The following is a 27,671-nucleotide window of genomic DNA, read 5'->3' as shown; positions in this document are numbered from 1 at the left end:
CACCGTACGACATCTCCAGTTGGCGAGCAGCCCGCTCCCTGTCAGGCTTTCCACAGCGGTAGCATTGAACTTTTCAGTTTGTTTGCTCTCCTTCTGCCTCTCTTTTTCCCTTCTTTTCCTTCTCACAGAGGACTGAGTCTTGATCCTTTGCTGTTTCTTATACCAGTGTGTGCATGGTGTGGAGAGAAGCAGCCACATAGGAGCCCGGCTCTGCGCTGCAAGTGTGTTTTAACCCCCTTACACTTGTCAAAGCAGTTCAGCCAGTTACTGTACAACGTATGAGAACAGACAGGTGTAGGATTACCGTGCCGCCCAGTGACAAAATACAAGAGGAAAAGCAAGACGGAGAAAAAGAAAGAGAAAGAGACATAGAGTAGGAAATGCTGCAGTGGGCAGCTCTCCGTCTTTGAGTAGTTATCACAAACAAGCTGCTTCCGCCGGTTTGAGTCATTTAGTCCTCATCCTGTGATAGTCCAGAGGGTGGGATTCCCCAAAGATAACGCAGATCCTTGCACGTCTCGTGTTTTTGGAGAGGCATCCCCAAACTCCACTGGGATGGAGGAATCACTTGTGCCTGTTATTTGAATTGGAAGGCTCTGATGTGGATTGTCCTTATTCAGTCGCTAAAAGAAGAGCTCAACACAGACTATGTAATAGGAATTGTTGCATCATAGGTGTAAACCCTCAGAGACTTAAAGAGAAATCTCTGTAAAAAAAATAAACTCTTACCTTGTAACGCTCATTTGTAATTAGAAATAGCACCAGAAACAGCCCACACCTACGTGAACGGATTTTTCCACTGTTACCCTACATGAAAAATACAAACCCACTTTGTGTGCACTTATAGGCATTTTCTGTTTTAAAAGTATGCCTTTTAAGCCAGCTAGTACACTGAAGAATAGATATACTGTGTGCAACAACATGAAAAATACAATTAATGTTATTTCCCTTGATCTAGCTTAGTCACACCCTGTAATGTTGCATAATACACTTTAATACAATTTCTACTATTCCAATAAAAAAGGGAAAAAGTTCAACTTGTGTACCTCATGGAAAACCACAATTGAATTAGGAGGAATATAACCGCACAACATCACTTAAGTAATCAAATTACAGCTCTGAAAGGAGGGTTGGTGTTTTTGGTGAATAGTAAAGCACTTTTGAGGACATGATGTGAACTTCATGGATTTTGTTTCGGGACAGATCCAAAGGTCTTCCAGTATGCTGATTTTTTTTTTTTTTGTTGTATGTCCAATTTTGCATGAAGATACAGAGTAATTTTACACTACCATTTGTTTGGGTTAGATTTTGAAAAAAAAACTCTCTTCATTCTCACCTAGGATGCATTTATTTAAAAAAATCAGTAAAAACAGTAATATTGTGAAATATTATTACACTTTAAAATAGTTGTTTTTTTATTTCATATTATTTACAATGTAATTTATTCCTGTGATGCTAAATTTTCAGTAACCATGATCACTCCAGGCTTCAGTGTTACATGATCATTCAGAAATCATTCTAATATGCTGATTTGGGGCTCAAGAAAATATTTGTATTTATTTTAATATTTTTTATTTATTTTTCATTATTTAATTTACTTTATTTTTATTATTATGAATATTAAACCATTGTGCTGCTTAAAATTTGATTGGAAACTGCAACACATTTTTCAGTATTCTTTGATGAATAGAACGTTCAAAAGAAAATAATGTATTTGAAATGGAAATCGTTTGTAACATTGTAAATGTCTGTACTGTCACTTTATATAAATGCTTCATTCATTCATTCACTTTTGTTCAATTTAATGTGTCCATGATGAACAAGTCTATTAAAATACTATAAAATGAATAAATACATAAATAATTTTACCAACTCCAAACCTTAGAACAGTAGTGTACATATGCTTTAAAAAATGTCAGCTTTGTGCCATCATTTTTTTTTTTTTAATTTCAAAACTATGGTTTTAATTTCAGATTTGATACAAAGCAATGACAATGTGATTTTTAACATAAATTGTAACATAAGTTGCACAAATGCAAATCAATCAGTGATAGTTTAAAAGGTCTATTGTGCAATCTAGAAGAAGAAAAAAATGGTGCAACTGCGCCCTCTAGAGTTAAAAGTATAAACAAGCATATGCAAGACTGCCACAACCAGCCGTTGGCTTACATGTTTAAAATAGCATTAAAATCCATAAGAAAGTACATAGACAGCTGATAATATCATACATAGGCCTATAAATTGAGTATATCATATCAAAAGCTAAAGAAGATAATGTTACACTTGTGATAAATAATGTACATTGATCATAAAACATACTTTCAAAGAAAGTTTTCAGACTCCATTTAATGTCCAAAATAGTTTCACAAGCTCCTGAAATGCAGAGCAGGTCTCTGTGGGCTGAGAGAAGTAGGCAAGAGTTTGGCGAAGGAAGCCAACGCCTCCGGGCACTGGGAGAATTCAGCAAGCTGTTGCCATAGCGACTGCGAGGGCCATCTGAATTTGCATATGCAGAGAAGGGCCCTGGTAAATAATTGATGAATGCCTATTATTAGAATAAACTCATTTAAAGTTAATTGTACCTGGATGAGCCTTTATCTGTAAATTCTAGAGAAAAGAAGGGAGCAACTGTAAGCAACAGTAACAAACATCTGCCGCACTGCAAATAATCGACACAACACACTCAGCTAGATGAGTGTGACTGTGTACTTTGTCTCTGTTGACCCACTTAACATGTTATTTCTCAATCATTTGCACAAGTGCAAACATTTTGGAGCATCTGTGCATATTGAGTTTAGAGCGCTTTAGTTCAACTAGAAGATCAATTCCTCAAATTATTTTTGGGAAAAGCGGCAGCAAATAGCCATTAAGAGGGAAGCACAGAAAGCATTTCAAATAGTTTTGAACCAGTAGTTTAATGCCTGGAGATGGTGAGAACATATCATGTGACTCATCAAAGCAGCTCTTTCAGCCTGATCTCATGTACGTCCAGTCAAAGTGCTTCAGCTGCCATCTGGAGCTCAGAGTCTCCGACCAAACTGAGAGACATATTCCTGCTCCTCATCACAACACACAAACCCAGATCAACCCAAATCAAGCTCAATCTAACTCGTGCTTTATGCTTAGTAACCTTGCCTTGAGCATGTCTTGGGTGTTTTAGGATGCCATTTAGATGTTTTAGAAGTCCATACTGAAATAAATAATTTCTTTTAAAAAATTAAAAAATTAAATGTAGCCCCTGCTTCTGAAATAAAATTCCATTTTTATTAGATTTGTGTATTTGCTTGATTTTATGCATTGCTATAGAGTTACTCGTATTTTCCGATTGATTTTTAGCTGATTGCTTTGTGGTCTTTAGCAGTGTTGTTTTAGAATTATTTATATACTATTACAGTATTTATTAATATTTTGAATTAGCTTATATTATTATTAATTTAAATTTGATTAATTTTGTTATGTTTTTGTCAATTTTTTGTTTTTTTAACATTTCTATTTAGCTTTCATTTTTTTTATTTCAAATGTAGTTTTAGTAATTGTAGTACTTCAGCTCAAACTTATTTTATTTCAGTTAGTTGTCATTTCTAATTTTCATTTAGGGTTTTTAAGTTTAAGTTTTTCATCTAATATTTATATTTTATTCCAGTTTTATTTCAATTAACAAAACAATTTCTATATTCTATAACAATTTCTATCTTTCTATATTCTATAACAATTTCTATCTTTCTGATATTCGGATTCTTATATATGGCCAAGTCTTACCAGTCTGTCTTTTTTTTTTTATCCACCAAGCAAAAAATCATAATCCAGATCACTTAAAATTCTTCTCCTTAAAAAGCCTCAAAATTTAAGGTATTGTTCATGTCTGTAGCACAAATAACATTTAATACTATAATAAATGTTCATTTATAATAATAAATAATACAAAAACAATATAAAGCAAAGCTGATGCCTATGAATGCAGCATTCTCAGGGTTGAGGCCGGTGGTTGCTGTATAAAAGTACCGGTTCTTTCCGCTCCACTGATAATGGGGTCTTTCAGGGCATCTGGGTCCTCACCCTGCACCTGTCCCTCTAACTGCTCGCCTGTTAGCAAACAGAGGTATGGCTAATGTCTTACATCCAATCAGACAGATCAAATACTCCTAATGGGCGGAGCTTACATCTCATCACCCTATGCATTGCAAAGAACCGGTGCCACTGACACTGCTCATATCTGGTTACAGCCAGGTGATTCTGATCTTTTTCTATGGCCAGCATCGACACTCACACAAACGTTCATTGTTCAGCCTTCAAGATGGGAAAAGGAAATCAGCCGTTGGCTCAGGTTCAACAATCAAGCGTTTGACACTCACAAAAGACACCCTCTGTCTCAAGTGACACATGAAGACGTTGGTGTTTGAATGGCAACGTTCATGCCAAGTCATAATTGAACTGCAAGCGAACGCGATACAGGCTAATTAGATGATATTTACATGCACCTTCAGATGAAACGCAAGGGAAATATGTGTTGGCGGATGAACATGAAGAACATTAAAGAAATAGGAAAGGAACATGACTAGGTAAATAATACCAGATCATAAAGCTCCCACCTACGCACATATTTATAGTAGTGTAGCACGGTTGCCAGAGAAACAAGCTTCTGTAGGATGTTCTTCAAAGAGATGTCTGAGAATGTTCTGTCAGAATGTTTCAGTACACTCTGGAATAACAGCTAAAGAGAATGAGTTACAACAAATCACTTATATTTTGTTATAAAGGTCACCAAGAATCGTTATTATTATTGTGAACAAACTGGTGCCACCAACATGCCACTTCACCAAGACACCTGAAATGTATTCGCATACACACTTTCTAGATTATTCTAGGTCATAAGCTAATAAGTAATAATATTACATAAGCTAATATTACATGAAATAAGTAATATTTCACAAACAGCTGTCTTTTATCTTCATATCTAAACTTTACAAAATACTGGAAACCATTTTAATGGTTCACTCATTGTAAACTGCACTTTAAACCTATTTAAAACAAAAAGTGTTTACATTTTACATAATAAGGTTTATCAGTCCCACCAGCAGCATGACCTCATTTACATAAATGTACACCAACAAATTTGCAGTTCCATACAAGCAGCTTTACCAAGAAACCTAAAAGGTGTCCGTATACACTGATTTCTAGATCATTCTAGGTGATAACCTAAATTATTAGTAATATTTTACAAACAGCAGTCTTTTATATTCATATTCTCACTTTACAAAATACTGGAAACCATTTTAATATTTCACATAGGCCTATAGTTACTTGCACTTTAAACATATTTAAAACAAATCAGCAGTCTTTTATATTTATTTATATTTATGTAACTTCTTTTTTAAATGAACTTACATAATAAGGTTTGGCATTCCCATAGCAGGCTCATTTACATAAATGTAGCTACGCCTACATAGGCTACTGTATGGTGGCTTTGTATTTATTTATTTATTTAACAGGAAATAGTGCACATATTAAAAGCATCAGAGTACGTCCATATTCTTCATTCTGATCTATTCCCTAACAAGAGGCAATTAAAAAAAGAAAAACAGATATATTACTTCGGTAGGACAAATGTAGTAGTCCTAGAAACCTGCGAATAACGGTTAGGTCCATTACAGAATGCAAATTACTAGTATATTATTCTGATAAAACGTTAATAGTTGCATTCTTCCTCAAAAGTATAACATGAGAAAGACGTCAGTGTTCGATGCGACTCAATTTATCCCAAAATAAAAACATGCGCAACATGTTCCAAGCCTCATCATCACGCATCATTTCCCACGGCCATAATAAACTTCTGTTATAAGCCTTCATGCAGAACAGAACAATTTCGGGGAACGGAGCTCAGGAAATGTGAAGGATAGGGTTCGAGTGATGAATATTTTATCCAAAGTGTGGATTTACAGAGGTGACAGATTAAACCGCTCCAAATGACAGTCTCCGATGTAAACGAATAGACGTACCTGTGAGGAGACGAGTTTTCTCGACTATTGCTCCATCCTAAAGTTGCTGCGGCTGAGGTAAATTCTCGCACTTGCCTCGAGGTATGCAGCGCCTCTGCCTCGTTACGACTGTCAATCAAACAAATAGAGAGAAGACGTAACCCCCTCCCATTTGTTAAGCCACTCCCATCGGTGCCCTCAAACTAGCGTTTTACTTGTATTTTCTGCTTGTCAGTCAGTGTGTGTCTTTACTGGACAACCATAAAGCCAAAATGTAATAGTTACAAGTTATTGTGTTAAATCATGCATGCATTATGTCCAGTCAGCCGTTAAATGTAGAAAAATAAACACTTGTCCAAACCTGAAGGTGTTTATTTTTATATAATGACTACACATTATACCACTTATTACACGCCTATTTAACAACAAATGCTTAGACACTAAATGTTGATGAGCTTAAATATGTTGATTATTGTGACATGTCAACCACAATGTGAATTTTGCCAAGCAATAAGATAAACATTAATTATTATTAATAATAATGTAACTCAGCTTGCTTTGCGCAAAGCTGATTTTAGCTGGTCGTCCAGCTTGGTTATAGCTGTTCAGCAGTCTGGTTTTAGAGGGGTTTTGACCAGTACTTTAGCTGGTCAGGCTGGGAGACCAGCTGGCCAACCAGCTAAAACCAGCTTGCCCAGGCTGAGATAGCTAAACCAGCTACTTCCAGCTTAAACCAGCTAAGACCAGCTTAGGCTGGTTTTAGCTGGGGTTTTTTTGTTTGTTTGTTTGTTTACAGCAGGGTGGACTATCAAATAACATATTTAATACATTTTGCCATGCCTTTCTCAATTTTTCAATGTCTCTCTTAAAATATCTGTGTGAGCGGTTTCTGTTTTCTCTATATAAAAGTTTTATGCTATAATCGTTTCGATTATAACTCACAAGATGGTGCCACTTAACCGTTCTCGGGTTGGTATGAAAAAAACGAAATCATTGAGCGATACAGAAAAAATTAAGTGTATGTTGCCATGAACAACTGCGGTTTTCATACAAAAAAAAAAATATTAAAATCAATTAAAAAAATAGACCAGAGTAGTTTTTTTCTTGTTGTTGTTTTTTGGACAACGCACCTGTTTGTTTACTCTTGAATGCACATGTAAAAACATGAAAAAAAATGTTGTGTAATTTAAGCTATCACAACAAAAACAGTTCAAATATGGTATAATAATTAATAATAATAATTCGTTACATTTATATAGCGCTTTTCTGGGTACTCAAAGTGCTTTACATGAAAGGGGGGGAATCTCCTCGTCCACCACCAGCGTGCAGCATTCACCTGGATGATGCGACGGCAGCCATATTGCGCCAGAACGCCCACCACACACCAGCTTATAGGTGGAGAGGAGACAGAGTGATGAAGCCAGTCAGTGTATGGGGATGATTAGGAGGCCATGAGGGTCAGAGGCCAATGGGCAAATTTGGCCAGGATGCCGGGGTTATACCCCTACTCTTATGTAGGGGTGTAGGGGTAGGGGAATGTTGAAATATGGTATGTAAACGTAACATTGACAAACGGTTTTGGAGGTTTCGCTCGTTTTCTGTTCAAAGAGTTTAGAGATGCGCTTGAATAGCTTCCGGTGGCTTGACCAAGATGGTCGCCAAGTCGACTGACTTGTGGTTTATACTCGTGATTAATACAGTCTTTATAATGGCAAACATTGCTGAGGAATGTCATGATTGAATAAATGTAGGATGTTATTAAGTCCAGCTCAATTTTTCATATTTACTACTCCAAGTAAAACAGTAGTAAAGCATTTATATTTGCAATATATATTTTTATTATGCAGAAACAAATGTCAAATAATTCAAATGTAATATTTTTTTCCAGAGAAAACAACATGCAACATTTGTTGGGATTTGTCTTTTTTTGTCACTTAATACACATTTACAATATAAAAAAGGAATAACTCAACATATACATATGCAAAATACAAATATATTCCCACTGTTGGCTGTTGCAGTTTAAAAGTCAACCAAACCTCTGTCAATTGACAATTGTGTCTTAAGACACATCTCACCAAACAGATCAGTTTATGATCTGAAATGGACTAGCAAGTTTATAACAGATTCAGCCATTTTAAACGCCTTTTATGATGTAATGTGAGAGCACAGTGTCAGGATATCTTGCACTTTATGTTTAATCTTAATGCTTTTTTATTATTGTCCAACCATAATATCTTTAGATATCTAATTGTAGGCCTTCATTATAGCATCTGCTCACAATCCACGATTATTCATCAGTGAAGAGGCTCTACCAAGATATTGTCATTGTGCTCTAGCACTCCAAAAACTCTGTAGATCCACTACAGACAAATGCAACTTCCATAATATAGAACATCTTCACCTATACCTGCCATCTACGTCTAAGATAGATGTCTGTGGCAGTGCCGATCCTAGAATTCTGGGGGCCCTACACAAAACTGTGTCGGCGGGAGGGTTGGTTGAGTAGGGTATGAGTGGTTATGAACGAATGAATGAAACGCATTTGTCCGTGTTTCACTCCGTTTCTTATTGTGCTCGCGGAAAGTGCTTGAGAAACAGTGTCTTTTCCACGGCTCGGTACGCTTTCAACTCGTTTTTTTAGTCTCGAGCAAGACTGTACGACATTCACATTACGTGATTTGACTGATTTTTACGTAGCAAGGGCGACAGCGCACCGCATTAAAAGAAATGATCATTCATGTTTTCATAACCGCTGGTCAAATTCAAAAACGAAACTAAAATGAAATCATCTTTGAGAGCAAGGGAGCCCCCTGGTGTTTCGGGGGCCCTACGCAACTTGCGTATTTTGCGTATAGGGAGGATCGGCTCTGGTCTGTGGGTTGTAGCTGTGATGGTAGAAAGAAGACCTTGAGGGGTCCGTGTGGATAACAGAGCTGGTGAGGCTTTTGCGGTCCTGTCTGAGTCTTGGCTGTCTATGCCAATGACACCTTAAAAGTTCCACCTGCTCTCTGAAGAAACTGGTGGTCAGAGTGTACAGGATGGGATTCAAGGCACTGTTGATGGGGAGGACAAAGATCACTACCCAAGACGTGATTGTCCCTGAGAGAGACATAAAATATAAAAGAGATTTTCCTTAAGTAAAATATATAGTGCATTAATTGTTTTATTTGAAATCTTTCATGTAGCTTTAGGACCAACTAACCTGGTATCTCAACTTCCAGCAGGGAGAGGATTTTGACCAGGAAAATGGGAATCCAGCAGAGGGCGTCAGAGAACACGACGAAGAAAAAGCGGTGTGCCATTGCCACATCCCTGTGCAGCCGTCCACGCAGCTCTGTGGCATTGATGCCAGTCTTATAGATGGAGTAAAACATGCTGGAGTAGGACACGCCAATGATGAGGAAGGCCACCAGGTTAAGTCCTACAAGTATAAACATAAAACTCCGATTGAACAACAGCACAAAACATAATGAAAACAGATCAAGGCCATCTCTGTACTGTGACTAAGAGGTTTCTTAAGTGTGCCGCTAAGCATACGGCTTAATGTACTGGAAAATAGCTTTCATAAGTTCAGTATGGTTGGTGTCGTGAATAACCGAGTGTCATCAGTAGCAATTAACAATATGTGGCACAAACACAAGACAGATTTTCTTCAGAATATTGAGGTTGAGACAGCATTTCTAAGTTTTAAAGTGGCCATATTCCATAGTTTAAAAAAAAATATATTTTAGTTTTCTCCACATTTGTTAGTCAAAGTTTACAGTATCAAAACAAGAATATATTTAGTTTTAAACTAGTCATCATTTAGTTTTACATGACATATACCACCCTGTTTCTGACCCTTAGAATGAAACAGGTGGTTTTTGCATACTATATCACCAAGAATATGTCAATGACATTTGTTATGATTGGCTAATTTCTATGCGTACATAATGAGTAATCATTTAAAAAAAAAAAAGTGTAGTGAAATACACTACTATTCAAAAGTTTGGGGTCAGCAAGATTTTTGAATAATAAGAAATGAATACTTTTATTAAAATTATCAAAAATGAGAATAAAGACATTTAATTTTACCAAAGTTTTTTTTTTTTCAAATAAATGCTGTTCTTTCTATTCATCGAACAATACTGAAAAAAAATGTGTCACAGTTTCCATACAGTATAATATACTGTATATTCCACAACTTTCAACATTGATAATAAGAGAAAATGTTTTCTGAACACCAAATCAGAATATTAGAATGGTTTTTGAAGGATCATGTGACACTGAAGGCTGGAGTAATGACTGCTGAAAATGTAGCTTTGCCATCAAATTAATAATTAATAATAAATATTTTAATTTATATTTAAATAGAAAACAGTTACTGTATATTAAATTGTAAAAAATGTTTGACATGTTTACTGTATTTTTGATCAAATAAATGCAGTCTCGATGAGTATATATGACTTATTTCAAGAAAATGTTAAATTCTCACTGACCTTAAACCTTTACAGCAGCAAATTCTTTAAAAAAAATCAGTCAGTCCAATAGATGTGGCGGTCATATGTTATTAAGCTTGAGGATGTGACTTCACATTTTTGCAGCTTAGATGTAATGAATGGTCTTTGTGTACTGGGAAAGGGATTGGAGATCTGGACTGCAATAACTCTTTATTACAAAAGATCAAAAATATCTATTATGCATCATGTTTTTCACCAATGGCAGAACTCACCAAGAAAAATTCCAATGGAATATCCCTTTGCAATGGGCTTTTCCAGACCTTCAGAGTGAAGAGGGAAACACACTCCATTGTGTCCGTAATAATTCCCAAACATCTCCTCATTAAGCAGAGGCACTGCAGCTATAGAGATACCCAGCAGCCATATAGAGGTTAAAACGGTGAATGTTTGGCATTTGCTCGGTCGCAGGTGGCTGAAAGGAAAAACAATGACTAGGAACTTCTCCATGGTCAAATAAGTGAGCATCATGACGGAAACCTCAGAGGACAGCATAGCCAGGAAGCCGATGATACGACACTCCAGGCTGTCCATCCACAGCTTAGCATTCTTGTTGTACTCGCCACGGAACTTCACATCAAAGACCCCCACAAAAAAAAGATAGACCCCCATCAGGCAATCTGCACCTAGGGACAAATGAAGCATTGTGGTAAATAGCTATTACTCACTGGATGCCAGAAGTAGAACTCATTAATGAACAAGTAGCTTCCTAAAAGCCTCTGATTTATAATTTGGTCTTGCGCCAGAATGTTGGCGCTTTTCCTGCACATATAAAATGTTATTTTTTAAAGACAAATCACAACACCAGCAGGCCAGAAATCAATTTTATGAGGCATAGCACAGGTTTGTGACCAAAGCACAAGTGGTACTGACATTGCAGGCTAAAATGGAAGTGTTTCCCATGACAAACAGGGATTAATGAAACCAGCTCAAGAACTCCAGCAAGAGTTAGATTTGATAGAGAACGAGTCCTGTGCGAATAGAATTGTTACAAGGTTATAGATTTCCCGTCCAATCACGACAGCCTTTCAAGCTGAATGTCAGGCAGGAGACTGTCAACAGGGAGACTCTTTGGTTAAAGGGGACTGACAGCAAGAGGACCTGGTTTTCAAATATCTCAGACATGCTCTTCCAGAACGAAATAATATTGTCAACTGCTGTTGCAAGTATCTGATTGCTGAAAGCATAAGGGGAGGGAGAGTTCTTCGACGAAGCCCACATAATTTTTTAAATGGGACATCGGAGTAAAAATTCACTTTTACAAGGTGTTTGCATATAAATGTCTTAGCAGTGTGTGGACACAACCAGCCTACAATAATAAAAATCCATTTTTTTGAATCCCCAAAAAACCTAAACGGTCTCAATTATCAAGCTGTTTTGATTTTCTGAGCAGTATGACGTCATACTGCTCAGGCCCGCCCACAACCGCTGACGGACTGTCCCGTATTAGCATATTTCCACCCTCAGCCAGTTGTACGCTGTCCGTCATTTTCTCCGCGCTCAAGCAGCTGTAGCGACAGCAATGTCTCGTGAGCAATGCAGGTGTTTTGTAGTTGGATGTAAAAGTGAACATAAGAGTCTTCATTTTCTCCCAACATCAGAGCCACTGAGGATGCAGTAGATCAGTTTTGTTTTTGATGGTAATGTGCCACCAAATACACAAAAAAATGGAAGAGAGGGGTGGAATGTAGCTCATTATCATTTAAAGAGACATGTAACGAAACGGGTCACTGTGAACAGAGCTGGTTTTGACAAGTTAAAAAGGGTGTTGTTTTACACAATCATTGAGGAATTTTAACCAAAGTATATAAAGAATCATACCAACTTATGGAAAATGGGCATCCGATGTCCCCTTTAAAGTAAATGGATAATTGAGATATAGCTTGCTATATGTAATCCTCGACATAATTGAGAGAACATTATGGGTGCTAGAACACTTATAATTGAGCACTCTGTGCCCTAGAAAAGGGCTTGTTTCCAGGAGTGCCAGCTGCTTCTGTTTGCGTCACATTGGTTTCATAACAGTCAGCCAGTTATAGTAGAAATAAACCCAAAAACAGATGTATGTATGTGTGCTTTTAACTCATATAAAAAATATTTAGCGTTTAATATAATGTGGGAGTAGGTCAAATGGATACCTCTGGTACTCACAGCACAAAACCTTGATGCAGAGAGCATGCAGGTTGTTCTCAGCCCGCAGGACTGTCCGCATCCCGATGACAAAGAGGTTTCCAAAGCAGGTGATAAAAGCCATGACCCACACGGACACACGAAGAACCACATTAGCAAGCAGATCTTCAAAAGACGAGAGTCCGTCTGATTTCGGTTTACACTTTCGGACATGTGGGGCATAAGAGCAGTACTGGAACTTCTTAAAATATCTGAGAAAAATGTAAATATTTAAAATGAATATTTAATGAATACTTAAGTTATTTAATACTTTTTTTAAACCCTGCTGGTAAATCACCATTCTGCAGGCAAAATATTTCCCATTTACTTTTATATATTTATTGTAATATATTTTTTATTATTTTATTATTTTTTATATTTAATAAATCTGCAAAAATGTCAACGATTCTGTGTTTTTCTGTCAATATGGGGTGCTGTGTGTACATTAATGAGGAAAAAAAAATAACTTAAATGATTTTAGCAAATGGCTGCAATATAACAGAGTGAAAAATTGAAGGGGGTCTGAATACTTTCCGTACCCACTGTATATTTTTAAAGTATATATTACATTTTTTATATTATATTATATATAATAGTTTATAGTTTAAAAATAATTATTATATTACATTTTTATATTTTGTCAAACATCACAGACTTATAAATTACCACTTTTTATGATATGTGGTGTATATAAGAAATGTGCAAAAACTAGCACATAACAGCACAAAATAGCACATGAACATATCACTACAAATTAGAGGACTAATTATATTTCAAACTCAATGAAAGCAGAATGAGATATTCACACGTAGGAGAGGTTATACATGGGGCGGAACATGCTTGTCTGGATATTTGGGATCTCCACTCCCTCCAGGCCCCTGCAGAAACAGAGTATTCAAGCTTTATTATTAAATCCTTTACCAAGAGCCTTCGGTTATTCCGCTGCCCTCCATCCGCTCAGCATCTACAAGCTCTGAGCCTCAGTGATTACTAGAATTTCAGATTCTGGCACACAGCCTGGTCTGTTGTTTGTTTGCTTGTTTTTTTGCCAATCTGCACTGCAGCCCGAAACAAGTCCACAAACACTAACTCAGCTCCATGTGAGACTCATTTCATTTGGAAAACTACCTTTGTTGTGTGGTCACTACAGCATATTACATTTTTTTAACATTTATTGTTGAAAATCTCATGAAAACCTCAGATAATGCTGTTACTTACAGAGACTGGAGCTGAATTAGGTGGTTAAACTGGCCTGGGTGGATGTGGTCCAGTGGGTTTTGGGACAGATTCCTACAAATGAGAAAACACAGCAGGCCATTTTATGGTGAAACTCAATGCAACAGTTACACTTAATAATGAAGTGTACTTACAGACAGCAGCACAATTATATATATATTTTTTTTCTTTATTAAATACAATTTCAAATATTTTTATTCATCTGACCACTATTACTCACAGAATCTGCAATGAGGGTAAATCCTTGAATATACTGACTGGAAGTTCCTTTATCAAGTTACTGGACAGATCCCTGCAAAAGCGAAAAGGACATGTCAAATTAAACTCACTAATAACTTACTAACGCCTTTGTTTCCATGCACACACTCATTCACAGCAATGCTTCATCTTCACTTACAGGTCTTCCATCATACGCAGAGACTGGAAGGTGTTCTCTGGCAGACTCTTGATGAGGTTGGCTCTCAATGACCTAGAAGACAGCAAGGGTGGGAAGACTAAGGACCATAAACCACATCGAGAGGGTCCTGATTTGGAGCTCTGTAATTGTTTCCATTTTTTAAACCGTCCATTATCAGCTGGAGACCAAAAGTACAGAAACGGACTTTCAAGGTAAAGAGGGAGAATTAGTTTTATTTTTTTCTTATATGCAACAATTAAGCCGTGTGTCCACCAAAGCGTTTTTAACCAGGTGAAAATGTCAGGTGCTCTGCTGAAAACGCCTAACTATGAGTGCGTTTGAGAGTGCTTCTGTGGCGCAGCATTTGACCACTGGATTTACAAAAACATTTCAGTTTTAATAAGTGTTTTCTTAGCATTTCAACATTACATCAACTACTGATGAACACGTACATTTTTATTTGAATTATCACACAGAAGGTTAATTAATCATGTATTACTTTGTCTTTGGAAGGCCTTTGTCTTACAACCTCATTAAAATGCACATATTCACGTTATTTCTTATTTACATGTAATACAGGGATTCCCAAACTTTTTTTGTCAGCCGAACCTCTTTCACCTACTATAATTACTTAAAGTACCCCTGAGATTTTAAAATAAATATTTTAATAATTAAGTATCACATTTGCACTTTCACGGTTAATGGTCACATGACATGCAGGTAAACAAATAAAAAAAACATTTTTTAGTAAGTGTTTTATTTTGATTGATGTTATTTAAAAATAATTTGTTTTAATTTTACATTTTTATGATTTAATTAATTATTCGCTTTTAATTAAACCTTTATGAACCCTAGTTTGGGAAACCTTGGTAATGTTTAATGTACTTCATGTTGTCAATAACAACAAATTGAATATATTTTCTTTTCCTATGCATTTTTATATCGATATGGTACACAATTATCCTATTCAAATCAATGTGATAAACGAGTTAGGTCAAAAGGAATCCAAAGTAATCTAAAAGTAGTCTGATTATATCACCTAAAATGTGTAATGTAATGGATTACGTTACTAACATTTTTGTCATGTAATTTGGAATCAGTAACGGATTACAATTTGTAAGTAATCTACCCAGACACATTGTGAATGAAAGGTTTCTCCAAGCATTATTGTTCATAACAATATTGTGGTAGTCCGGAAATTCCATCTGGTAAAGACATGAATACTCGGAGACAAGCAATATTAACTTCTCCATTGTTGTTCAGTCTTAGAAGAAGCAGGGTGTGACGTTTGGTCGGTGTGGTGTTAGTACCGCCCCTCATCCACTGTGATTGGTTAGCTGACTAAAAAGTGACAGTGATGAGCGCTGTGTTTTAACCAAAATTGAACAATCTTCAACTCTCGGTGCTGAGAAAAAAAAACGTGAGAACAACACTCAGCGCCTCGTCATGCTCCTGGCATTTTAAAAAGTGTGGCGTCCCATTGAAAACAACAGAAAAAATAAGCTAGCCTTATTTTAAAACGCTTTGGTGGACAAGCGTCTTAGGGTTATTATAGTTAACTTAAAAATAAATAAATAAAATCCTTAAATAATTGCTTGAAATATAATAAAGGTTAACTGAAATAAACTGCACTTATTTTTATTTCAGCTAGTTGCCAAGACAATATTTTTAAGTCATTTAAGTACTAAAATAGCTAAAACTAAAACTGAAATAAAAAATAATAAAAACTATATAGACTTTTAAAAAACTAAAAAAAAAGACAAAATCACACAACAAAATTACTAAAACTTTAACTATGATTTAACATGAAAATTAAAAAAACATTTAAAATATTAATAAAAACTATAATAGTATCTTAATGATATTAAAATAACACTGGCTACAAAAACATGCTCTTTGAGTTTTTAATTCTGAATTATTTGGATCAGAGAAAATATAAGTTAAAACAAAGTGGGAACCACAATTCTGAAATAAAATATTCAAATTATGCTGATAATATAATTTGTACAGAAAAATGCTGTTACATTTGAAAAGAAAGCAAAATAGAATCATTTAAACTATGTATTAATCATCTATACATTTAAATTACATTCTAGTGAAATGTTGACTTCTAACTTTAAAGCCTATCATACAGATGGTATAATTAGCTTCAGCTCAAAAAATATGAATACTTATAATACTAATACTCACAGCACAGTCAGAGGTTCACAACCGAGTAAAGTTGACAAGCCCAAAGTTTTAATACAGTTTCCCTCGAAATCCCTTTAAAAGAGCATGTTAAAGTGTACTGATGAATAAACATTCACAATGCAAAAAAAACTGCTGGACATACAACATTTCAGTAAATATAATACAAGCAAACTGACATGTACTTAATATATACATGATATTAAAAGGTAACATGACAGCTGAAGGTCTAAGACAATTTGGTTTCACTCATAGAAATGCATCGGCTTATCAGTGAAATGCAACTCATATTCTGTTGCTCTTGGCTGTCAGTGACGAATGCCTTGGCCAAAGAGAGAATAACAGTGCATTAGCAACAGAGAACATACTGTTCTTGTACTACAGAGATGCTATAAAGAAAGATGAGCACCTGGTAGCATTCAAACCTGTCTGCAATCTGAAAAGTGCCAAGTCAAAAAAACACTAATCACTAATGCTGAAAGAAAAAAAATGCTAAAGATGTACACTATGCACAACAGGATTTTACTAAGGTTCATCGTGTTTGATTTTAAGGTATAAATATTTTTATAATATACCGTAAAATCTGTAGCATATACTCTCCTAACTATAATTTCAATAGTTGATCAGCAAAACAAATGAATGAATGAATAAATTATTGATAATAAACACAAACACACATACACACACACACACACACACACACATACATATATATATATACAACTTGACTTTTACCTAAGTATACCTAGCAAAGGCTGTTAAATAGGATTATCCTGCGACTTCAGAGGTTCAAAACACCCAACCTTCTGAATTATGTAATATAGTGCATTATTGGGACAAGCCCTTTAGTAACTCCTGAATGTTTCTCCAGTTACTTTAGTTTCACTCTCAAACACTTGCTGCCTGGGTGAAACAAATTACAGGAACAAGTTCAAGAGATATTTTAAATATGTCACTATAATGTCAGTCTGGGCTTTTTTTGTGTGTGAATATGAGACCCATGCACTTTGCGCAAAGACAGTACTCGTGACATGACTGGTACAAGTGCACCACAGGGAGCTCAATTGTTTAATCAAGCTTAAAGACAGTGGGTAACTCTAATGTCTTGTGAGATATCAATTTTTGATGAGTAAAGAATAGCAGGCAGTTTCTGAGTACACCAGTATATTGTAGCTCTGTTCCAAAAACCTGAGCTGCCCTGTTGCCTACTGCCAGCATCTTCCTAACTTGACTGAATTCAAAATCAAGCAAGGCGTGACATTTATATCAAGTAGAAAAGAAGCTTACAGCCAGCTGAGAAAGGGCATATGTGTGCAGAGTCTGGCGGGTGGAAGCTGTTCTAGAAAGGTGTTCACCATTGACCTGTACAGACGATTAGATGAGGTGAGCCGGAACATCATCACCTGTCAGCAGACACCTCAAACAGACATTTACAACTACAGTGCACAGACTTAAATCAGTTAAAATGCAAATATTTTATTTATCCAAGCAATATTCCAAAAGTCTAAAACTTCCTAATTGAAGATTGATGAAGACTCACAGGAAGAAGAGGGAACTCAGGCCAGTAAATGTGTTGGCTGTAATTGTTGTTATGGGATTTTCATCCAAAATCCTAAATAGGAAGAAATAACACTTCAAAACATGCAAAATGTCCCTAAAACACCAGCCAAAATAATGGACAATTGGATGAGTTTTGCTGTCTTTCCTTAATTCACCTTGACAACCCATGGATTCAGTACAGCTACGCTACTGTTTAAAAGTTTGGTTAAAGGTTTTTAAAGAAATAAATACTTTTATTCAGCAAGGATGTAAAAATTGATCAAAAGTTACAGTAAAGTCATGTATAATGTTACAAATGATTTCAAATAAATTTAGTTTTTTTTTTTCACTTTCTGGGGAAAAATTGAACTATTTTCAACATTAATAATATGCTGATTTGAGCCCAAAATCAACATACTGAAATGATTTCTAAAGGACCATGTGGCAACAAAGACTAAAAATTCAGCTTTGCCATCACAGGAATAAATTACATTTTAAAATAGAAAACAGTTATTTTAAATTGTAATACTATTTTTTTCCCCCATCAAATAAATTCAGACTGGGTGAGCATAAGAGACTTATAAAAAGGTTTAAAAAGTCTCACCAATCACAAACTTTTGAATGGGAGTATATACTACAATTTTTTTAATCTAATCTTTTAATACATGCACAAAAATTACATTTAAGAACTGACATCTACCGCTGTTTCAACATATTATAGATATAGACTCTATGACTGATGTATTTATCTTGACTTTGGATGATGGCAATTTTAAGATCATTTTTCATATAAGAACAGCATTTACAGCTTGTTGATGTGCTGATGGCTGTACTCACAACCACTTGAGTTTATGAAGATCACTGAACACTCCAGGAGAAAGCAAGGAGATGCAGTTCTGGCTCAAAGATCTACAACACAAGATCAAGCAAATACAATTGGTCATTCATGCTTTTTCTTTTCCTATATCTTCCATTATACTGTATTAGATAAAGGTCAGGAACACTGTCTGAACTCATTTCAAATCCAGCGTTTGACATTTGAAGCCAAGGCATCATGCTATCAGTGTGCATTATGCTTTTCTCAGAATATGTTTATGGGATGTTTTAACAATGACAAAAAAAAAAAAAGGTTAATGTATTCATGTTTAATTAAAAAATTGTATTATATAAAATATGCACTTACAGTTTTTGCAGCTTATATAGACCACTAAAAGCATGAATGGAAACAGTACTAATGTAATTATCCTGGAGAAACCTGAGGGAGAAAATAAAACAATCATCAGTTTGGTCAACAGGTTGTTGTGTTAAACAGGTTTACAAAGCTGATAAAATATCAGGACCCGAGCCATATCTACAGACTAAAATATCATCATCATTATTATATTAGACTTAGACTTTTTGACTTGGGCCAAAAACAACCACACAGAACACCTTTGCAACCATCAAGAAACCACCAAGCAACATGCTTTTCAGAACACCTTCAACTCTGAAACCACTTACACTACCCTTGTATCATGTTGAAGCCTTTTGCACAGGCGTGTAACAGAAAACTCAAATAATGTCAGAAGAATGATGGCCTGGCGCCAAACAGATCACATGAACCTCAGTTATTTTGTCTACGATTCTATTAGTCATGTCATCCTTTGAGTATCTGAAGTACTGTATCCAAAACTAAAGGTACCCAACCAAACATTCATCTAAGAATGAATAAATATTTGAATATAAGAGGTGCTTAATCAGCTCAAATGAATGCCTCAGGACTGTGGTATGTGGGCATCCTTGTCACTGCAGCAGTACGTTGTGTTTTCACTCTGACAGTGTTTCTGCTGTGGCTCCATACAGAAAATAAAGTGTTTTCTGGGTTATATAACATTAAATATTTAATAAGGACTTTAAATTATGAAAATATTAGGAGTGGGTCATTGATAATTATTCATGAAATCGATTTTCATGAGGAGGAGAATTAATGAATCTATATGAAAAAGAACCTAAACATTGAAGTGGGGCTACAGGATAAACTTCTTTAATGGTAAAATTCTACTCTCAGTTCCTTTTCTGAGACGCAGCATGAAATAAATACGATAAACTATCTTTTCTCCTTAACACAGAAATACAAATGCACATTCTTTCAAATAATACACTAAAAAACACCACAATGACTGACTTCTCATGTTTGATTTAATGCCAAGCCATCTCAAGGTTTGAATGCACTGAAACGTCCCAGCTTGTCTCAGTTTAACAATCAGACAACAGCTTGAAATTACTTGAAAATGAATCTTAATGTCACACAGTGGTGTTCCCAGTTCCAGTTTGGTGTATTTATGAAAATGTTAATGACTTAATACACCTGGTATTGCATATTCACTTCCTCAAAAAAAAAAAAAAGGTAAATATAAGTATACTACCATTTATAAAACTGAGGTTAGTAAGATTTAAAAAAATAAAATAAAATAAATAAATAAATAAAAACTTTTATTAAGCAAAGATACATTTAAGTGATAAAAAGCAGAGACTTTTAAATTGTTACAAAAAATCTATTTCAAATAAATGCTGTTTTTTTATATATATATTTTCTTCATTAATAATCCTGAAAATGCATTACATTTTCCACAAAAAAATTAAGCAGTTTCATAAAACTGTTTTCAACATTGATAATCAGTATAAATCAGCTTATCTGATTATGATTCTTATAATGTAATGGCTGCTAGATAAATTAATTTTTAATAAATAAATCATGAATAAATCCATTTTCATCAAATAAATGCAGCCTTGTGAGCGGCTTCCTTTGGAAACATTAAAAAATCTTACAGACCACAAACTTTTGAATGGAAGTGTACAGTACTGTATATTCCATTCAAACATTCAAAAGGGAGGCAAAATGACTTGACAGATATTTTTAAAATGACTTGTTTATTCTTTCAAGAAAATAATTTGAAAAAAGGATAAACTCTTATGTCAATTAGCATTACTCTCCATTGGTGTAACACTTTTGTCCTAAAATAAATAACACACTGTAAGTGCTTGTTGCCTTACTTGTGTTCATATCAGTTTGTACTAGAAAGCAGATCTGCTAGCTCTTTAATTGTCTCGTTAATCACCAGACAGCATCACATAGAATCCAAGGTTTAATGGCAAGCTAAAAAGAAACCTGCCAATACTGAGATTAACAAGCAGCACAAGCTCAATTTAAATGAAGGTGACCATGGCCTCATCATAAAAGCTTCAGGGGATTCAGCAGAAAGCTGATCATAAATGTTAATCAGCTCCATGCAGGAACCAATTGTTTTTGTACCACATAAATGTGCCATTAGCTGTACAGGTTGACAGCTCCATTATACAAGCCCCCGAGTTGATTTGTGGCTTTAGTAAAGCATCTCTTTAGGTCAATGCATACCAAAGTTGCACCATGTTGGGCAGGTTTTATGAAATCAGTTATAATATACTGTATGTGACAGAAATGATAAAGAGGAGCTTGTCTGGATCAAAAGAAAGGCTCAAGAAATGCTTATTCATACTTACAACCTATGTAGTTTTATGAATTTGATGAAAGCCTCATCGGGTAGCACACGAATCTTGTTGCTCTTCAACGACCTGCCCAAAAACAACACAAACAGCCAATTAAACACTCCAAAGTGAAATGAACAAAAAAAAATCATTAAAAAATATATATAAAGAAAATCAAAACTAAGATGTAACTGAAAAAAAAATTGTTTTGGACTTTATTTCTTTTCAGCATATACTGCTACTTAATTGTTATTTAGCCAAAGCATTTGTCTAAAGCAACATATTGCACTGAAGGTTAATTGTTGGCCCATGTAATTTGTAAACCCTGGGTGAACATTCTCATTTGCATATTGTGGCATCAATATCAATATCATCTCACAATTCTGACTTTGTATCTTGTGATTCTAAATTTACATCTCACGATACTGTTTTTTCACCATGGAGCAAATGGTAATTGCAACTTTTTATCTCACAATTCAGACTTTTTTCTGCGTGTTTATACATCGTTTTGTTTTTTGTTTTTTCAAATTGCAAGACAAAAATCTGAATTGTGAGAAAAAAGTCACAATTACCTTTCGTCACCCTTTTGATAGTTTCATGTTGAAAGAATGAATGAATGAAGCATTTCTGTATGCAAAGCGAGGCAAGCTAAGTTCAGTTTCTGATTGGTTGTTTGTTGTTAAACAGCTGAGTGTTACATTATAATTCAGACTGCACCAAAAAAGCAGTGCTAAACCTGCCCCGGAGTTTTTTTACGTGGTCACTTTTAATTTGAATTAATCCTTCAGCCCAGAATCTTAACAATTAGACATTTATCATTTGTAAACTGCATGTTGACAACACAAATTTGCATTGGAAGGCTGCGTACAGGGAGGTAACATTCGATGACACCTGTGGAATGGATCTCAAGCTGACATGCACACAGTGGATCTCAGTGTTAATGCACCGGCAGCGATCAGGGTACTGCTCCACTTCTGCAAGGCAGGACAGTAAAGAGAGACAGACATACACACACACACACACACACACACACACATTCAGATTCTATCGTTTTGGCAATGCAAACTGCCAAAACTATGTGTTGGAGGTTTGTGCGGAGTGCCAACCAAAATATAGTTAAAAATGAACTATACTTCGTTGCAAGTGTGTTAAAATACATTTGAAATAAATGTTACATTTCAGATAATAAATGAGTTGAACTTGTAACTTAAATATAAACTTGTATTGCAAGTGACATTAAATATTGCACTATACATTTGATATACAGTCTGTACTAGTACAAGCCGTTTTCACACTGTCTAGACCTGGACTGTCTAAACTGTGTTTCTGAGACAGCAAACTTTCAAGAGATAATGACAGGATAAGGTGTAATTTTACGGCAGACTGTAGCAAGATCTTGTGGATAAACCCTTTTAAAAGTCCGGTCGAAGAGATCTGCCCAGCCACTGTTATCTCCTTCAGAGAGATGGACATGAGACAACATGGGACAAGCACACGCACACATTCACACAAAACACACACACACACACACACACACACACACACAAGTTAACACTTCATGTTAATATAAACATAGACATTTCTGCAATTAAATTTTGCTAGTACAGGCAAAATTTAAACAGCAAAACAATTTTGAAAAACAATTCATGAAAGAACGAAATACAAAATTATCAAATCATGTTTTGTATTTATATAAATGTTATACTTCTAAAACTTGTGTGACACATATTGTCCTGACCTGACATCTGAAAACTATCTATCTATCTATCTATCTATCTATCTATCTATCTATCTATCTGTCTGTCTATCAGTCTATCTATCTGCCAAACACAAAATTAATGAAAGAGCAAAATATTGTTTTGGCCAACAAATATTGTCTTTAATAAACTTTATACATTTTTATGACTTATAAAACTTGTGTGACACATATTGCCACCAAACTGCCAATATTAATATAGTTATGTCAAAACCCAATATTTTTTCAATTATATAAATAAACATTTTATTTATTTAATTCTATTTTTAAATTTGGAAGATACAATTCACAAAACAATGTCATTTCATTATTAAGACATTAAAGAGTAATTTAAGAATTTGAAAGGTGTTTGAAACTGTCAGAGAGAACATTTGAATGATACTTTATAGTTACTAAGATATAGCCCTTGTGACATCTTTGCGTGACAACTAGCCTCTATACATATTCATCATAATGTTACATATCAATCAGAAATGATGCAATAAATATAGATAAGCTACATGTGAGATGTCTGTATTTATAAACAGTTCTGACCACAGTTGTCCTCGTCAGCTCCATTGGGACAGTCGTTTTGGCCGTTGCAGTGCAGAACCTGTGGCAGACAGATGCTCATATTGCCACATGGAAAGTGACCCAGTGGACAGTCTTCTGAAGGCCTGTGCTCCAGACCTGCTGCTGGGACAATATACAAGAGCACACTTAAGAAATCACATGCCTAAGCTGCTTAATGAATCATCTACTCTCATAACTTAAGGTAATATGCAATCAAGGTGTCCTTTCAGATTTAAATACCCAGTCGGGGGTATAAATGCAGCTATAAACGAGTGTAGTTAAAAAGAGTATAGAGCAAAGCTTGTCTTTCTTTTTTTCCCTCCCAAGACCAATTGATCATGTGTTATGTGATTATACATCCACCTTTACATTTACAAATCAGTACTGAATTATAATGATATTATGATACTGAGGCTTTTAAGGCTTTAGTAAAAACATGAATAAGCACTCTGTAACAATTATGAGTTGCCCTAAGAAGTGATACAAGCCTTTGTTTAGTAACAGACAATGCTAATCTATGAACAAATGCTTTCCAAATGCCCTGAGAAAAGGGACCAACTGTGCAATTATAACTTTGCAAAAATAAACCCATTTCCTTCGAGTTTTGGATAATAAAGACTCTTACTCCACCGTATGTGGTGGCACATGCTTCAGAGAAAAGAACATTAGGCTGGAATATTCATATGAGCAAATAACAAATCAGTTCAAATTTGTAATGCAAATGACTTTGTACAGTGATACAGCACGGAGGTGCATCGTGGTAAGGGAGAAGAAAATAAAGAGGTGAGGAGAGAGATACCATAAATAGATCTACACTGTAAAAAATGACCGTGAATTTAACGGTAAAAGACTGTAAAAATGCTACAGTAAAAACCTGTTAAATGGTTACTTCAATAGGTTGGTATATTAACATTATATCAGTTAATGAAATTACAGTATTTAACTGTAAATTTAAGTTAAAACCGTAAAACCTAAAACGTTGCTACCGTATTTTTAACGGTAATATTCCGGCAACCACAGCTGCCGGTTTTTTACCGTAAATTTTACAGAATGTTTTTTACAGTGTAGGATTCATCATTCTTGATGATGCTTAAAGGCAAAAGTGAATTTTAAGGAATTATATAGTTAATGAATTTAGTGAGGGTAAATTTTCTTTGACCTCTGTAACATGTCTTGAAGTAACTGTCTGTCCAGTACGTGTCTTGGAATTTCTTCAATGAGAACTGAGTGTTCGAGATACAATGCCATCTGTGAAAGAAGCCAATCACAGGAAAAAGACAACAGCTTGCGCTCTCATATTTAGGGATCTTTCACTATACTGAGCCCAATAATCAATAACAGTGTAGACTCCTTAAATCCTCATTGTAGAAATATTTAAGCACCATCAAACATATTTGGTTTTGGTTTGGTTGGAAGTTTATTCACTGACATTTTGAGGAAATCCCTTCTTCCCGTGTCATCCAGAACACACTCTTAAAAATAAAGTTTCCAAAAGGGTGTTTTCGCAGCGATGCCACAGAAGAAACATTTTGGGTTCCCCAAAAAACCTTTCAGTAAACAATTTTTAGAAGAACCATGGTTTACCCTTTTTTCACCGTAAAGAACCTTTTGTGCCATCACAAAACCTTTTGTGAAAGGTTCCATGAATGTTAAAGTTTCTTCTTGGAATCATTAATGCCAATAAAGAACCTTATTTTTTGGAATGTAGTTGGTAAACTGCCTGTTCCTCAAGACCATACTGGTAACACTGGCCTCATTTACAGCAATATTGCCAAGAAGAGTATTTATACAATAAATCTAAACACACTATGGGATGTGATACTGTATTTCATATTACTGACTGATAAAGACTATTTGTAAGTCTCTTAGAAACATAACTTTATTAATTAAAAACATGATCATATCTATTAAATTCAAATCAAATGTAGTATTTATAATCTTATTCAATGGCTTTTTGATGCAATCAAGTAGAACCTAAGCCCCTGACCAGTCTCGTCATGCAGAATAGTTTGACACATGCCTTGACAACCCAATTTATAGCAATATTAAAAATAGTGATACAGAATATTTAAGATTGTGGATGGACATATAGTCTACATTTCATTTTACATTACTGATACAATGATCAATATCTCTCTCAAAACTATTCTCTATCCCTTAAAACCAAGGTTTATAAAGCATGACTTTATAAAACCTCTCAAATCTCAACTGCAGATCTAAATGTTGGATTTCAGTGTCCAACACGCCTCAAGTGTTACAAGGTGTTTATTGTGGTACAGCACAATTGACAATGTTCCTTTAGTAATGAAGGAATACTTAGCGGCACTGTAAAAATTATAGAATCATTTGTTCCATTAATTTAACTTAAGTTTTAACTTGATTTTACTCACCAGTAATGAAATATTAAAGTGGCTGAAAAAGTACATTGAACTTATCACTGCAAGTAACATCTATCACCACTTCAAAATGTCACATGCATATGACTGGATTTGATAAGGTCATATTTCATATATAATTTGGTTGAAGGGATCAAGAATGAATAAGACATTTATGATCCAATAATATGAAAAGTAGACTAATATAGTTAATGCATATTATCAAATCAGCAATTAAAGTTTTACATTGTAGTAGGTTAATTATTATTATTATTTTACAGTATTCTTTTTTCCAATATTTTTTTTATTGATCATGAAAATCTATTCCTAAATCCTAAATCTATTCCTAAATAAAGAAAATAAGATTTTTTCGAAGATAACCCAGCTTTGCTTTACTGAAACTGATCATTTCTTACCTTTGATTGTTGTTATCGATATAGTGAACAATATCCATATCAAATATAAATCCGATGTAAAAGCGGTAACAGCAGCAGACTGAACCGATCTCATAGTGGCGTCGAGCCAGCCGTACATGCTCACATCGCGTAATTACATTTTATCCAAACACTGAGCTAGGGAAAAAAAAACCGTTATCTGTATCCGTTAACTGTGACAGTAAGAATAAAAACTAGAGCGCGTTAATGTGTGGATGAAAGCTCAACCATTTGGTCCCCGCGCAATTCAAGAGTACCAAAGCGTCTGTTTTGCATCGTAGAGTGAGTTTAGCGCAATAAAAGTTTGTCCAGGCTATCTATCTATCTATCTGTCTGTCTGTCTGTCTGTCTGTCTGTCTGTGTCTATAATCTATCTATCTATCCATCCGGTTTGTCCTCTCTTCTGCTTTAAAACCAAACAGAACTCAAACTGACATGAAGTCATGTTATCAGACACAGAACTCCAAATTTTCTTCCAAATATCCGATTATCTGTCTTTCCTCGAAGCAAATGGTAATAGATCAATATCATTGGTGTGGATTTTAGAGCAGACAAGCCGGAACAGGATAATTAATCTTATGATGTTTTATTATTCATAAACAAAATGAATTATTCATTTCAATTAAGGCATTCCTGCACTTAGTTTCAATTTACATTTAGTAGATTAGAACACTGTGTTCTTGTACATCAGTGTTGATGGGAAAAAAAATTAGTTTGGAATTTTCTTGAAAAAGCTTTTTGAAGGAGCAAAAATTGTAATAAGCATTTCATTGAGTAAGTTTTGAAAGTTACTTATTATAACCTGAAATTCAAATGATCATAACTGGAAGTTGATTTTAGGCTGAACCACCTGTCTGACAGCGCAGATGGTGTTTGGGAAAATTGTTCGGAAACAGTCAGCATTAAGCATTTAAATTACACATTTGACCATTAAATTCATGAAGTTTTATCCCAGTGAATAATCTATTAAGAATGGCAGAGTAGTTTATTATATATATACACACACACACACACACACACACACACACACACATATATATATATATAT

General features: G+C 35.0%; 1 protein-coding gene across 1 annotated transcript; it reads right to left on the bottom strand.

Annotated features, from left to right (window-relative positions):
• Positions 1-458: 458 nt before the first annotated feature.
• Positions 459-26,728, bottom strand: LOC107683406 (relaxin receptor 2-like). The gene is made up of 21 exons (XM_016479462.1): positions 26,606-26,728; positions 23,797-23,934; positions 22,884-22,961; positions 22,375-22,480; positions 21,522-21,593; positions 19,186-19,257; positions 18,840-18,911; positions 18,004-18,075; positions 17,751-17,825; positions 16,467-16,538; positions 14,277-14,348; positions 14,100-14,171; positions 13,862-13,933; positions 13,450-13,521; positions 12,626-12,855; positions 10,690-11,100; positions 9,181-9,399; positions 8,828-9,077; positions 5,997-6,104; positions 730-778; positions 459-623 (listed from the first exon to the last, which is right to left on the bottom strand). The coding sequence occupies exons 1-21, from the start codon at positions 26,721-26,723 to the stop codon at positions 459-461; spliced, it is 2,595 nt and encodes an 864-aa protein (XP_016334948.1). The 5' UTR covers positions 26,724-26,728.
• Positions 26,729-27,671: the final 943 nt, after the last annotated feature.

Source organism: Sinocyclocheilus anshuiensis, unplaced genomic scaffold (assembly GCF_001515605.1).
Source record: "Sinocyclocheilus anshuiensis isolate Anshui unplaced genomic scaffold, SAMN03320099.WGS_v1.1 scaffold1170, whole genome shotgun sequence".
Taxonomy (NCBI): Eukaryota; Metazoa; Chordata; class Actinopteri; order Cypriniformes; family Cyprinidae; genus Sinocyclocheilus; species Sinocyclocheilus anshuiensis.
This window is presented reverse-complemented; position numbering and strand designations above follow the sequence as displayed.

Coding starts and splice junctions, on each gene's coding strand:
- LOC107683406 (XM_016479462.1), bottom strand. CDS start 26,723: ATGTACGGCTGGCTCGACGCCACTATGAGATCGGTTCAGTCTGCTGCT. Junction 14,172..14,276: donor CTGCGTATGATGGAAGACCT/GTAAGTGAAGAT, acceptor TCGCTTTTGCAG/GGATCTGTCCAGTAACTTGA. Junction 6,105..8,827: donor AGAGCCGATCCTCCCTATAC/GCAAAATACGCA, acceptor TTTGATTGACAG/TCGTAACGAGGCAGAGGCGC.